The sequence below is a fragment of the Diaphorina citri genome, unplaced genomic scaffold (assembly GCF_000475195.1).
Source record: "Diaphorina citri unplaced genomic scaffold, Diaci psyllid genome assembly version 1.1 scaffold572, whole genome shotgun sequence".
Lineage (NCBI taxonomy): Eukaryota > Metazoa > Arthropoda > Insecta > Hemiptera > Psyllidae > Diaphorina > Diaphorina citri.
This window is the reverse complement of record NW_007378006.1, coordinates 67,458-82,713: the sequence shown is the minus strand read 5'-3', so window position 1 is coordinate 82,713 and position 15,256 is coordinate 67,458. Positions and strand designations below refer to the sequence as shown.

Genomic DNA, 15,256 nt, shown 5'->3' with positions numbered 1-15,256 from the left:
GAAATTATAGAAATATACCTACCTACCTATCTCAAGGCAGCTGTTAATTTTAAAAACGCAATCTTGGTAGAATCAGAGATTCAGAGGTAATTTCACTACCACGTTACCCTCTGGAAAAAAGTGTTTTCATACACAATAATGTCTTGTCTTATACATATGTGCATGTGCTTGACTAGCAATGCAGAAATCCGGATTCTGCCCACCTACCTATAGGTAAAGTACCTACATACTTGGAAATCTTAAAATTAAGCATTTTTCTTACTTTAGAAAACCTGGGTAGGTTTTTCTAGCTACATACTCGGAAATGAATGAACATAAACACTCAAAGAAAAATCAACGGAGCGCTCAGCGACACGCTAGAATCCGCTGGATCGTAAAGTTGGTTTTGGTTCGCTTGGATTTCAACTCCAACAGCCTAAATCAGGGGAAGTAACCGAATAATAGAGTTCTTCCACCCTAAACTTGTGGCACCCTGTCACCATTTTTTTTTCTCAGTGTAGTATTAAGCGGCGAGGGTGTAACTTACCTCTAGGGAGGCTCGGGTCACAGTTTTCCACTTGGATTTGATCTGGTTGTGTTTTTCCAAAGCCGCCACCACTTGAGCCTCTTCTTTTTTCAGCTGAAACCGAAAACGACCTTTGTTTTACTTTCCATTACCCAAGAAGCTTAAAAAAAATAGCCGACTTGCTTTACTTTCCTATAGGACAGATAGCCCTAAGCGATGGGTTGAGCTTATTAGAATCAACGGGGCCCCCGAAAGCCCTAAAAGCCGCCACCACTTGAGCCTCTTCTTTTTTCAGCTGAAACCGAAAACGACCTTTGTTTTACTTTCCATTACCCAAGAAGCTTAAAAACATATAGCCGACTTACTTTACTTTCCTATAGGACAGACAGCCCTAAGCGATGGGTTGAGCTTATTGGAATCAATGGGGCCCCCGAAAGCCCTATCAGGTCCAGAATATAAAGAGAAAATTTGTTTATGATGCCCCTAAATTTCATGTCGCTTCTGGGACTCGAACCCGCGCCTTCCGGCTGACGAGTCCAACATTCTACTTCTATGCTACTATGAGGGCTGTTTGGATAAATACCATGTGAAAACACAGATGAACCATGCGGTCATCTGTATCACCTGTTTTACATCTGACTCTCAAACAACTGTTCCTTCCCAAAACCGAACTACCAAAGTTCGGGAGATGGTAAAATTAATATCCATTATTTAATAATGATTTTACACAAGTAGGTAACTAGAGTTATTATTTTTTGGGGACCAGAAGGGTTGTGTCAGGTGGAACTAGGTCGAGAGGCAGAAGGGTCCCAGGTTCGATGAACAGCTGGGGCAATAAATTTACATCTGGAATTTTGTTTCCTGATGAAGGAGGATGGTATAAAAATGATGGTCTATGTATTTATTTCAATGTTTTTAGTTCACATGAGTGATGATCTATTTATTTGATGGTGGGAGTCGAACCCGGGACCTTCTGCAGGGCAAGCAACTTGATATCTCTGTTTGTATGGGTCAAATCTTGTTACTTTTGAGCTACTTTTACTGGGCTGATTGCCTTGGAACTCGTACAAAAATTACACAAATGGGTAGGTATAGGTACCCATCACAAATAGGTATACCCATCCGTAAGAACAATGATCTGGCACGGATGGAGAATTCCATGATATAGCAATATTGAGGTTTAAATAAAGATAGTCGAAAACTGAGAACTGATCAGGTGTACCTGATAGAACCTTTAAACTTTTTTTTTCTTTCTTTCTTAAAGAGGAAATATATGTGATATAATAATCTTACAAGTAATTTCTTACAATAAACTAAACTAAAGGGCTTTCATATTCCATTCTGATGGAGACAGTTGTCAGGGCACATTGGGTGCTGGTACCAACATTTAGGGCAGTCACCCTAATACCAAATTAGTGATTTTTAGTTTTATTCAAACTCCTACAAAAGGACATATGATGGTGGTTTTAAAGGTCGGATATTATGACACATATGTGACCAGAGAATACCCCTAATAAGCTAAAAGTAGTATAAAAAGGGGTTGACATTGATAAAAATGTTTTTAATACCATTTTACTACCTACCTATTAATTTTGTTTACAATGGTCACTTACACTTTTCTTTCCTACTGACCAAAAAGATGGTCTCAGATGTAAATAAATCTGGTAGGGTAAATAAAAACATCACCAGAAATTAAAGGTCTGAAATAAATGGGATTCCAAAAAAATCTAAAAATACCTGATATTCAATTTATTTTAGTAACTCCCAAGTACTTTGAAGGTCAAAAAAGATGTTCTTGGGGAATATGAATCATCTATAAATAACTGAGGGTCAAAACAGTTATAAATGCCAATGACTTATTAGAGGTAGAACATAATTTAATCACCTAAGATTGTCAAGGGGTAAAACCCAATTTTTACACCACCTAATCAAATTTTAATGTCAGGGGTAAAACCCTGTTACTTGAAGAATTTGGGGTTAAATATACCAGTATCTCTGGCAAAAGATTTTAAGAGCAAAAATGAGGTTGGGTGGAAGAGAATGCTTCAAGCATCAACCCAACGTTGAAATATTTGGCATTTTGGCATACAGATTTTTATTATTATTCGTTCTTACCTAATTGTCATTTTTCATGTTCTTAAGGTAGGTTTAGACGAAGCGAGTCTACTCGCGCATTTACCTCGCTTCCGCTCCCTCGCGTCGTGTAGATGGGTAAAATCCCCCGAGTTTCCTCACCCCGAGCAGCACTCGCAGCGAGCCATCGCCAGTCGGTTTTTAATCACGCATCAAAGGAAACTCGCAGTAATTCCTCGCTTCGTGTGACCGTGTCATATATTGCCGGGCGAGTTCCCTTGCCTATCCCTACCTCTGGACTCGCACGAACTGCCTGGCTCACCCTTCCAAGCGAGGAAACGCGTTTCGTGTAAACAGTGGCGCGAGGATGAGTTTTGATGTGCGAGGAGGAAACGAGTTTTGGTGCGCGAGTAGACTCGCTTCGTCTAAACCTACCTTAACACCTTGTCTCTATCATCCTTCTGTTCACCCTACTTAATTCTTCTCGTCAGAAATAGGAAATGAACAGCCCAGTACTTAGAGAACAGTTGTTTTCCGGTTGTGTTTTTCTTTTGAGGAAGAGGAAATAGAAGGTGTCCTATAGTACAAAGTACTATCATTATCTTGAATATACCTACTTTTTATTTAAGTTATATATAGAAATGGATACTTCTATGCGTGAATGGATACTCGTAAGTATCCATTTCTATATATAACTTAAATAAAAAGTATTTACAAAGGATGTCAAAATTAAATAAATTAATTAATAATTGAATATACCTACTATGAATACTATGTTAATGTTGGTATCAGAAAGTACTTATTTGTGTAAAAGGGGAGTAAGTAACACTTGGTACTTCTTTTCTTGGATTTACAGTTGATGAGTAAAGGGTAAATGGAAACAGAAGGTAAGTACTATCCACGCTCAACGTTGCTTAACTTCAGTGATCGGACGAGAACTGGTGTATTCAACGTGATATGAACGTTGGCGAGAGATGAGGGAAAAATTCGAATTTATCAATGGAAAGAAAGAGCGTATGAATGACTTGATTATCGTAAAACCTGACCTTGAACGTTAAATCTGTAGACCGAACGAAGTGAATTCCGAGATGGAGTGAGGGGGTTTGATAGAGGGAGCCGTAACTGCTAAGGTCTTATCGTTTCGAAATCGAAGAGAGAAGGAAGACAGGATAGGAGAAAGCCAGCCGTTCCGAGAAAGAAACTTTTCCGTTCAGAATATAATTTGCCCCTGGCGGGAATCGAACACGCGGCCTAGCGTTCAAAAGACAGACGCGCTACCAACCAAGCTAACCATTGAGCCAGTATTTTATTCATAATTATGATTCTGAATCACTTGTAATTTCATTTTTTACTTCCTATTACTACAGTATAGCGAGCTATACTAGTATTGAAAGTATTGCAATCGGTCCAAATTTTTTTACTATGAGGACGGCTGAATTTTTTTACTATGAGAACTATGAGGACGTTATCCTTGGACCCCTTAACGTACTTTCTGTATCTCGTTCACTCCTCGCACTCCTGTCACACTAGTCACTCCACCGGCTCTCCCTCCTCCTCCCCCTCCTCCTCCTGCATCGCCATCTTGGTTCACCGATTGTCTGGATTGGGGCCTTGAGGTTTGACCTGGTTGGGTGGACAGGTCAGGGGCGTGGTCAAAGGACGCGGCCCGAGTTTGGAACAGAGGGGCCCCGCGGTGTACTGTACGGGTCTGCCTGTAGAGAAAATGGAAAGTAAAAAGAAGATAGATCATTTAAATCAAATCGAATTTTTATTGAACATAATTTTATCCTGATGGGATAATGTTTGTTCAGGTATCAGGTAGACCTGACATTCGGACCGTACCTGTCATCATAGTGTGTGTGCCTGATGATGAAGGTGTCAGGTCTACCTGATAGTGAGTGGTTTGCTTAAGATCTCGAAAATTGTGTTCCTGTTCCTCTACATCCTAATTCTGTCTCTCTGATTCAGCCGAAAGCAAAGTTTCAGCATACACTAACACACATTATACCTTTCTTTCTCATCATGATCCAAAACTTCCGCTCCTGCTCCAATTTCCTCTTCGCTACTCACGTCCAGACCTTTGTTAGTGTGCACCTGGGCCACGGCTGTCAGCACGGTTTTTGCTGAATCATGGGAGGAAGAGGGGCGGCTGCTGAATGAAGTTTCGTCATCTGGATCAGCAGATGGGTGCTGAATAGCGGCCGAGGGCGAGAGAAGATTCGGGTCTTTGACTTCTGACTGGAAAAGTTCAAGCAGGACGTTTTTGTTAGAACTCGAGGAGGAGTTCAAGAAAAAAAATCAAATAATAATAATAATAGACTCTTGAGTGGAAGGCAACCACTAGGCGAGGTTAACGCCTTAGGCGTTCTCTACCACCTAACCCTTAGAGCTCCATTATTATGTGGTCAAATTCTCAAATAAATGAGGATAAAATTCCATACCTCGGCTGGGATCGAACCCACGCCCTCCTGATTACCAGGCGAGCGTCTTGACCACTACACCACCGAGGCAAGACTAGAATAAAGGAAAAGTACATACAAAATAAGATCCCGAAGGGCCCCTCATAGGTTGATGTGGTCCGAAAGCTATAGAGCTGATGAGCTGAAAAGTAATTGAAATCCGACTAACTGTGCGAGAGCCGTTGTGTATTTGTGATGCCAGTCCTATCAATCAAAAATAAATTTCCGCTCGTATTTCGGTTGCAAATATTTCATCGGGTTATTTTCTGGTGTTCTCGTGTTGACCCAGCACCCAAGTGGGATATATTGTGCCTCCTCTCGCCCATCTGATGAGGGACACACTACTGGATGGGCATGCTGCAACACAGACAAATATAAGCTGTATTTTTTGAGCCTCTTCTTTTTTCAGCTGAAACCGAAAACGACCTTTGTTTTACTTTCCATTACCCAAGAAGCTTAAAAAAAATAGCCGACTTACTTTACTTTCCTATAAGACAGACAGCCCTAAGCGATGGGTTGATCTTATAGAATCAACGGCCCCCCCCGAAAGCCCTATCAGGTCCAGAATATAAAGAGAAAATTTGTTTATGATGCCCCTAAATTTCATGTCGCTTCTGGGACTCGAACCCGCGCCTTCCGGCTGACGAGTCCAACGTTCTACTTCTATGCTACTATTAGGGCTGTTTGGATAAACACCATGTGAAAAACAGATGAACCATGCGGTCATCTGTATCACCTGTTTTACATCTGACTCTCAAACAACTGTTTCCTTCCCAAAACCAAACTACCAAAGTTCGGGAGATGGTAAAATTAACATCCATTATTTAATAATAATTTTACACAAGTAGGTAACTAGAGTTATTATTTTTTCGGGACCAGAAGGGTTGTGTCAGGTGGAACTAGGTCGAGAGGCAGAAGGGTTCCAGGTTCGATGAACAGCTGGGGCAATAAATTTACATCTGGAATTTTGTTTCCTGATGAAGGAGGATGGTATAAAAATTATGGTCTGAGTATTTATTTCAATGTTTTTAGTTCACTTGAGTGATGTTTTTAGTTCACATGAGTGATGATCTATTTATTTGATGGTGGGAATCGAACCCGGGACCTTCTGCAGGGCAAGCAACTTGATATCTCTGTTTGTATGGGTCAAATCTTGTTACTTTTGAGCTACTTTTACTGGGCTGATTGCCTTGGAACTCGTACAAAAATTACACAAATGGGTAGGTATAGGTACCCATCACAAATAGGTATACCCATCCGTAAGAACAATGATCTGGCACGGATGGAGAATTCCATGATATAGCAATATTGAGGTTTAAATAAAGATAGTCGAAAACTGAGAACTGATCAGGTGTACCTGATAGAACCGTGTCACACTCAACAGGTCGGTCAAGTGTCAGTTGGAACTGATCGAATTTTCATCAAGTTTCAGTTCTCCATCAGTTCGCCTGATGGACATATTGCTGCCACACACTATCAGGTACACCTGACATCAGGTGTACTTGTCAGGTTTACCTGATAGTGACTGACTGGACTTACCATATCACTCATCTGACTGAGAGTACTGTGTTGTTTCATTAGTTTCTGCCGAAGTCTACTCCTAGACTGGGTTGTAAACACGGAGGAGCTTGCTTTCTCCTGGAAAAACAAGTCAAATTATCTGTATTGCTTTGTACATCGAAATGCGCTCGTGTAATTGTAAGTAACAAACATGGTATCTTAAGGCTAAATAATTGAGAAATCACATTGATTGAAGTTAAATTAAGTCGGTACTATTTTTTAAAATATATAAAACCATTTATTTATAAACATCATAAACACAAATCATCTCAATATAAATAAGTAATACATATGGCTTACTCTTTACCCATGGAGCAATTTAAAATATTCCCTCTACTTATAAGGAATTTAAATTGTGTTGAGCATACATGCTTGTCACAAATGTCATTCCTCGCTTAATACACTATGTTATGACTTGACTTGGACTCGAACTACCAACCTCCAGATCCAGAGTCCACCGCCCTAACCACTGCACCACTGAGGTTTGTTGGAAAAAAAGTAAAACCCGAGCGTTACCTTAACGGTTTGTATTCGATCTTTGAGCCTCTCCCTGTACGAGCGGGTGTCGGAATGCGGTGTCTGACTTCGGCTGCCCTCGGATGTGTCCGCCACGGACGGTCTTCGGCTGTCGAAAGCCGCCGTGTTGCCCAAACTTGGCTTTCGTAGATCGGACTCGGTTTCCTGGAAAGTAGAAAGAAAACAGATTCGGTCAATGGATGGAAAAATTGATCCAAAATGTTGTTCTATTGTGTGTGAAGATTTTGTGAAGAACGCAGAAGTGAAATTGAACGAAACGAAGTGAACTAAAAGCCCGTTCAGACTTGTCGCTCGAAAAAAATCGTGTCGTGTGTAGTGAAGTGTGAACACTCTGATTACATTGCCTACAGGACATTCGGAAAAAAATCGGATGAATCTCACAAGTGGGAACAGGCTCTAACTCGGGTCGGTCTGCATTTTGAGGAAAAAAAAGAAAGAAAGAAAAAACGCCAACGTTACGTGGTGTTCCCAAGCGGTCACCCATCCAAGTACTATCCACGCTCAACGTTGCTTAACTTCAGTGATCGGACGAGAACTGGTGTATTCAACGTGATATGAACGTTGGCGAGAGGCGAGGGAGAAATTCGAGTTTATCAATGAAAAGAAAGAGCAGCATGAATGAATGACTTGAATAGTAAAACCTGACCTTGAACGTAAAATCTGTAGACCGAACGAAGTGAATTCCGAGATGGAGTGAGGGGGTTTGATAGAGGGAGCCGTCAACTGCTAAGGTCTTATTGTTTCGAAATCGAAGAGAGAAGGAAGACAGGATAAGAGAAAGCCAGCCGTTCCGAGAAAGAAACTTTTCGGTTCAGAATATAATTTGCCCCTGGCGGGAATCGAACACGCGGCCTAGCGTTTAAAGACAGACGCGCTACCAACCAAGCTAACTATTGAGCCAGTATTTTATTCATAATTATTATTCTGAATCACTTCTAATTTCATTTTTACTTGAGATCTATGAAGACGTTATCGTTGGTACCTTCTGTATCTCGTTCACTCCTCGCACCCCTGTCACACTAGTCACTCCACCGGCTCTCCCTCCTCCTCCCGACACAACTATCTGTACAGATTGGAAGATCCCCAGTGCAATCTGTTACCAAGTGGCCACAGTATACCGTCTAGCAGCTGGACTAAATAGATACTTATTACAATGCAAAGTAATATGCAATTCCTACCTGTGAGGTAGCTATACTCAACCTTTTTTTCGGAGCACATTTGAGTTGTTCCAAGCCCCTGTTAAAAATAAATTTCCGCTCGTATTTCGGTTGCAAATATTTCATCGGGTTATTTTCTGGTGTTCTCGTGTTGACCCAGCACCCAAGTGGAATGTTATATTGTGCCTCCTCTCACCCATCTGATGAGGGACACTACTGGATGGGCATGCTACAACACAGACAAATATAAGCTGTATTTTCCTTGGTACGAGATGAAAACGGCGGTGAAACACTCCCTCTTGAAAGCCAAATAACCGTCGAATATGGTTTGTATCAGGATTGGTGCAGAGGTGAACAGAACATGTTTGGTCATATTTTACTGGAATTTACATGAATTTTATTACAGCTCCCACAGCATAGTGAGTTCGTATAGGCCGGCCACTCACTCTCGGTCTTCAGAGAGATTGCCGCGGTCAAAGTACACACTTTCCGGCGCTACGGTCTGAGAGACATAAGTAAACGCAGAGTGGTCCGACCTTATGGGACCACTCTGAAAAACTTATGGGACCAGCCCAAGTTAGCTTGGAGGCCCGCAGGTTGAGAAAGGCTACCTCTAAGCTACGCGGGAATATCAAGATCGGCCATATGTTTTTCAGAACTACCTCCTGTCATATTGGCACATGCAATTGCAAGGAAATTAGGGCCCTGCAGTACTGTATATTGGACGTTACTTCGGGGCCTTAATGTTGGCTCACTATAATTATGTGTTATAGGGCCTCCTTCCATCTGCCTCTTTCATCTGTAGTACCTATTTCCGTTATCATTTGTTTTATCTTGTTCCTCCCTTCTGTCACACTCACCTTCCCAAAGTCCCGCCTCGCATCATCAAACCCCTGCACCTGGATTCTCTTCTTGGCCAAGTCCAGAGGATAGATGGCCACCTTGGAGGTTAAACCGGCCACAGAGCCGGCCATCAGACTGCCCAGCGGTGACAGTACTCGCCTCTCAGTCTGAGGGTCGGGGTTCGACGCCGCCGAGGAACTGCTGAGATAGTCTGGGGAGGAGAGGAGGAAGAAAGATGTTATTTTATCAATTGTAAAAAAAATCCTTTAATCCTGGGATTTTTGGGACTAATTTCTTTTCGTAGAGCTTATAAGCTTAACCCATCCTTTAGGGCTCTTTGCCCTTACACCTAAGCCTCTAAGTGGGATTTTTGTGTATGACGTCACGTCTTTTACTCAGCAGATAAAAGGAGTTTTAAGTGTGTTGAGCATTGTAAATGTTAAGTGCTTGTCACAAATATCGTTAATACACCTAGATAAATCTGGTGACTTGATTTGGACTCGAACCACCAAACTCCAGATCCGAAGTCCAACGCGTTAACCACTGAAGTTGGTTTACTCACCAGACAAGGAGAACAGGTGAGACAGAATATTGTACACCGTAAACTGTATGCCCCCTTGCGGTGCTACTTGCAGGAGCGTGGGTGTTAAACCCCGAAACAGAATGGTGGGTTTATCCCGGCATATCAGGTAGAAGGCGTTAAGTGTGCCTGAATACATCTGGAAATAAATAAAAATGTAGTTTCACTAGGTAAATGTCATAAAATAAGATAAAATCATTATGAAAAAGTAAAATTTTTGTCTGAGTTACCCAGTACATATTATGTAGTCTGTAGGTATCTATATACGAGTTGTATGTTTTAGAAAGTGATATTGGGGCTTGCGACATATTGCCTATTGGTTAGATATCGTCTTAAGGCTGAAGCACGTTGAGTGCGGTAGATACCTACTGAAGTACCAGAAGACCATGGTATAGGATGTACATTTTGTCTGAGTTACCCAGTACATATTATGTAGTCTGTAGGTATCTATATACGAGTTGTATGTTTTAGAAAGTGATATTGGGGCTTGCTACATATTGCCTATTGGTTAGATATCGGCTTAAGGCTGAAGCACGTTGAGTGCGGTAGATACCTACTGGAGTACCAGAAGACCATGGTATAGGATGTACCAGAAGTGGTTGATCGAACGAGACGGGATCCCTTTCTATTAGGCTAAAGTACCCAAAAAGTGCATTGGCGCACTCAAAAACATCCAAAACGGTCCCTAAATCCCCTAAAATGTCGCTCAAAGGTACGTTGAGAATAACAGTAACCAGCCATTAAGAATAACAGTAACCAGTCATTAAGAATAACAGTAACCAGCCATTAAGAATAACAGTAACGAGCCATTAAGAATAACAGTAGCCAGCCATTAAGAATAACAGTAACCAGCCATTAAGAATAACAGTAACCAGCCATTAAGAATTGAAATTTTAAGCATTTCTATTGAGATCAGCGTGTTTCGAACTTCCTTTATCAGCGAAGAAAAAAAAAGTGGTTGAGCCCCATTGTAGAAAAAAAAATCCTTTAATCCTGGGATTTTTGGGACTAATTTCTTTTCGTAGAGCTTATAAGCTGAACCCATCCTTTAGGGCTGTTTGCCCCTACACCTAAGCCTCTAAGTGGGATTTTTGTGTATGACGTCACGTCTTTTACTCAGCAGATAAAAGGCATTTTAAGTGTGTTGAGCATTGTAAATGTTAAGTGCTTGTCACAAATATCGTTCCCCAGTTCATAGTAAATATTAATGGCATGTACTGTGATGGGACTTGGTAGACCTGTGCATGAGCCCTACACTTGAATTTAGACCACGCTACGCCACTGGGTCTGTCAGACCGCCTGAGAGACCTAGGCCTGAAAATTTTTCCGTCACACAGGTACCGATGGTCTGACAGACCGCAGTCTACTAGACCTAGGTCTGTCAGGGGGTCCGCTTATGCCACCTGCCAGGACGTACTTGTAGCTTGCGATGTTCAACACATCGTTATGCCCTAGCGGCATAGCGCGACACCATTTGGACTTAGCGCGACACCATTTGAGCTTTTAGCGCGTGTTGGCCCCTTGCCTATACTCGGACTACTTGGATAGGTAGCTTGAATTGAAGAAGAATAAAAACTCATGTGAAAAATATGTATGTGACATACTGGCTGCTCCATCTTTAGAATCCCAACACCTAGAAATCTAAAAATTTGGTACGAATATTCCTAATATGAGAGAAAAGAAAAAAAAAGAAGGGAAGAAAAAAAGTAAAAGAAAGAAAAATGGATGAGCAAGAAATGTGCAATGACCGGGAAAAAATAAAGAACCTAAGAACAAAACTTTGAAAAGCCATAAAAATATCTCCTGGTTTCAGAGCTATGCTAATTGGCTAATTAGTCGCCCAATAGGGCTCTTGGGGCCCCATAGGGGTCCTTTCTGAGTTAACTTGAGCGATCCAACTGATCCACCTTATAGAAAGCAAAGGTTGAGTGTGAAAGCCAACCAGTCATAAAATTTGTAGCCAAAACCAAATGTCAGCCCAAAGCAATCACCCTAGTTAGGGCTGATAAAGAGGCTGACGAAAACTGGGCGATGTTCCCCTATTTGGAAAAGTGGAGCCGGTTTGTACCAGGTGGGTAAATATTAGGTCACTTCCCCTATTTTATAACATAAAAAAGGACATAAGTTTGAACCCGGCATCCCCTTTGTGCAAGCCTAGTCTGATACCACTTTGCAAGGGAGGTTGTCCTGTTATTCCACACTATTATGTACCGAATTTTTTTTGCAGGAAATTTGGTTGGGTTATCCATGATCCCCCCAAAGAAACACTTCGTGTTGAAACTCTTGACGTTCGCGCGCCTCCCGGCACGCTTCATTTCGCCTCTTCTGCAGCCCGATTCCCCCTCAAATCCAAAAATTCAAAATGGCGACTTGGTTAATCAAAAAATTCCAAGATGGCGTCTTCTTAAATCAAAAATTTCAAGATGGCGTCTTCTTAAATCAAAAATTTCAAGATGGCGTCTTTTTAAATCAAAAAAATTCAAGATGGCATCTTCTTAAATCAAAAATTCCGAGATGGCGTCTTCTTAGATCAAAAATTTCTATGTCTTCCTAACCCGAGATATTAATTATTTCTTTATAAGTCACACTTTTCTCCGTATAATTCACAGAGGGCTATTTGACCAGTTGTACGTTCGACTATCTCACGCCTACGGAATCCATTCGATTCTACGTCCTATTCATGTTCATCATCTGCTATTGTATTCCAATGGGAATGATCATTAACTTCTACTCGCAAATAGTCGGCCACGTTTTCTCGCACGAGAAAGCCCTTCGAGAACAGGTGAGAATTGGTGTGAACATCACACGACTATCCTATTGAAGTTTAATGTTTTATTTTCTTCATTGTTTTATACCAAAAGTTTCTATACTGTTTTATACCAAAAGTTTCTATACTGTTTTATACCAAAGTTTCGTGTTACATCCTTGGCATACCTATTTGAGAGCTGCATTACCGTTCTCGAGATATGTATTTCGTTTACAGACAGCCCTTGCGGTGCTACTTGCAGGAGCGTGGGTGTTAAACCCCGAAACAGAATGGTGGGTTTATCCCGGCATATCAGGTAGAAGGCGTTACGTGTGCCTGAATACATCTGGAAATAAATAAAAATGTAGTTTCACTAGGTAAATGTCATAAAATAAGATAAAATCATTACGAAAATGTTGTTGTTGTCAAATGTGGGGAACTTCTCCCAATCCGGAATTTTTTACGTTGGGACGCATGACATGTCCAAGTTTACGAAAATGTAAAATATCCTAATAAAAGAGACATACTTTTTTTTGGTTCCATCAAAATCCTTTAATCTTACCTACTTTTATACCTATTGGTTTATCTTTAGTCGGTTTTAAGTACCTTAATATTGAGTTAAAAGAGGCAACCTTCGTGCCCAATCACACTAAGTTTACACATAAGAGGTCCTGGGTTCAATTCTTGCCACAGTCGAAGTAAATACGCTCCCTTTAATATAATATGTTGTTGTTGTTGTTGTTGTTGTTGTTGTTGTTGTTGTTGTTGTTGTTGTTGTTGTTGTTGTTGTTGTTGTTGTTTTAGCGGCTTTAGCTTTCGCCGAAAGGCGATAGCAGAATAAAGAAAAGATGTCTTTTTGTATCTGCTATACACCGGTGTAATGGTCTCTAGCTCTAGCCATGTTAAAGTGGCTGGCTCGTCCTGAACCGCAGTCAACCATCGTGAGGACTTTAATATAATATGATGGGATTTAATGCCTGTCACTCACCTCAGCATTCGAACTCAGCACCTTCGGGTTAAGAGTGAGTGCTCCTAACCACTCGGCCACAGAGATGGACACTTACCTTACTCTGGTTGCCCTGGGCAACCAGACGCGTCCTTATCACATCGAATGGGAATGACACCACCGTGGCTATTGTACTGCCCAGAATACCACATAGGAAGTCTGAAGATACCAACGTCAGGATAGTAGGAGTCCCAGCAGATATGTATTGGGACATGAGCTCAAATGTGGCAAACTAGAAGAATAAAATAGAATAGAATTATAGAATAGAGACTCACAAAGTCTAGGAGCATTCAAGACCTCCCTGGTGAAATATCTTAAAGGCTTACAGTGAAAGAAAAATTTAGTGGTTGAGTGGAAGAGCTCCTCTAGGAGAACCCTGCCACTTAAAAGAAAGCCGTAAAAAAAAAAAAAAAAAAATGGAAAAGCCCCCTTGGGGAAACCCTGCCCCTTAAAAAAAAACCCAAAAAAAAAAAAAAAAAAAAAAAAAAAAAAATGAATAAAAAAGAAAATAGAGGAAAAATAAGATTATAGAAACTGTTTGGAAAAACAAAGGGAATTTTTTTTTTCCTCTTATGAAGAGGTTTGACAGAGGGAACTGTAACTGCTAAGGCCTTATCGTCCCGAAATCGAAGAGAGAAGGAAAACGAACATTATCCCATCAGGATAACATCCGAAACGGATGGGAATCGAACCCGCGGCCTAGCGCTTACAAGCGTATAATATATTACGCTTTCGATATCAAAACTGGAATCCATTGTACGTCTTCTTATAAATAAACTGCGGATGGATGAAAATTTCTCCAGTATTCCATCATGTCTGCTGAACATCGGGTCTCTGTTATTTGACAGGAAAACTAGAAAAACGGTCATCTCGGTAATCTCAAAGTCCATAGTCTAAAAACCATTCTATAAAAGCTGAATATTTCGGATAATCTTGAAGTTGGAAATCTAAAAGTTCTAAAAACCTTTGTAGAACAAGTCAAGAAAAGAAATAAAACAATTGGTGGAACTATAAGTGACCCTTGAGGAACGCTTCCAAAAAAGAACTTGAAACCCCAGTTTTCAGTATCTCGGTTAAACTACTTCTAAAACGGGACGATTTAAAAATTTACATAAAACCCTTTTTGGTGAATAATCCTCTTTTTATTATACATATTTACTGGTGAAAATTTTCGCACGATATCAAAGACTTTTCGGAAATCAATTTTGGCCTGTTTTCTTTCCAATAAAAACGGTATCAATTATTCCATTTTTTTTTTCAACCTCATTTTTCACGAATATTTACCTGTCGTAACTTTTTTCCACGAGATTAGTTTGGCTTTTACTTGTTTCTTCCGGTATTTTTTCCGAATAAAAGGGATACTTTGTTCGGAAGTTCGCCTTACTTGGGATCCGTTTTCTATCAAAATAAAATATCCTATTAAGTTTTCAAAACAAAACAGTTTTCATTATTGACTAGAATGCTAGGTACCTACAATAGAGTAAAAATGTAAATGTAAATGCAGTTTCTTTGTGTTATTATGTCACAACTTTGGTGCTCACTGCAGCATTGTAGGGTTTTTCCAATATCTCAATAATCCTAAAGGAGAAAGAGACCGCCTCCGCCCAAACCGAAGCTACGACACCACACTAGAGCGAGTGAATCGATTCGATATCCATTCGTTGAAATCGAATATCAATAATCTAAACTCGATATCGAAAAATCGATACTAACAATCGATGTCTTCTAGGTCCTCCTCTTAAAAAAAAGTAATTTCAATTGAGTATAAGTAGGTATTTAAGTACTCCTGC

At 40.6% G+C, this 15,256-nt stretch overlaps 1 protein-coding gene and 1 non-coding gene across 4 annotated transcripts in view; both read right to left on the bottom strand.

Moving 5' to 3' along the window:
• Positions 1 to 15,256, bottom strand: part of LOC103510193 (mitochondrial thiamine pyrophosphate carrier-like) — a 45,503-nt gene that overhangs the window by 2,726 nt on the left and 27,521 nt on the right. For all 3 annotated transcript variants that reach the window (XM_026824318.1, XM_026824319.1, XM_008474840.3), the window contains exons 4-6: positions 13,525 to 13,698; positions 9,697 to 9,853; positions 9,152 to 9,345 (exon numbers count right to left, since the gene is read on the bottom strand). In XM_026824318.1, coding sequence (XP_026680119.1) covers positions 9,152 to 9,345; positions 9,697 to 9,853; positions 13,525 to 13,698 — 525 coding nt within the window. The remainder of the gene's footprint in view (positions 1 to 9,151; positions 9,346 to 9,696; positions 9,854 to 13,524; positions 13,699 to 15,256) is intronic.
• Positions 7,582 to 7,700, bottom strand: LOC113467865. The gene has a single exon (XR_003391801.1). It is a non-coding gene; the product is annotated as a 5S ribosomal RNA (ribosomal RNA).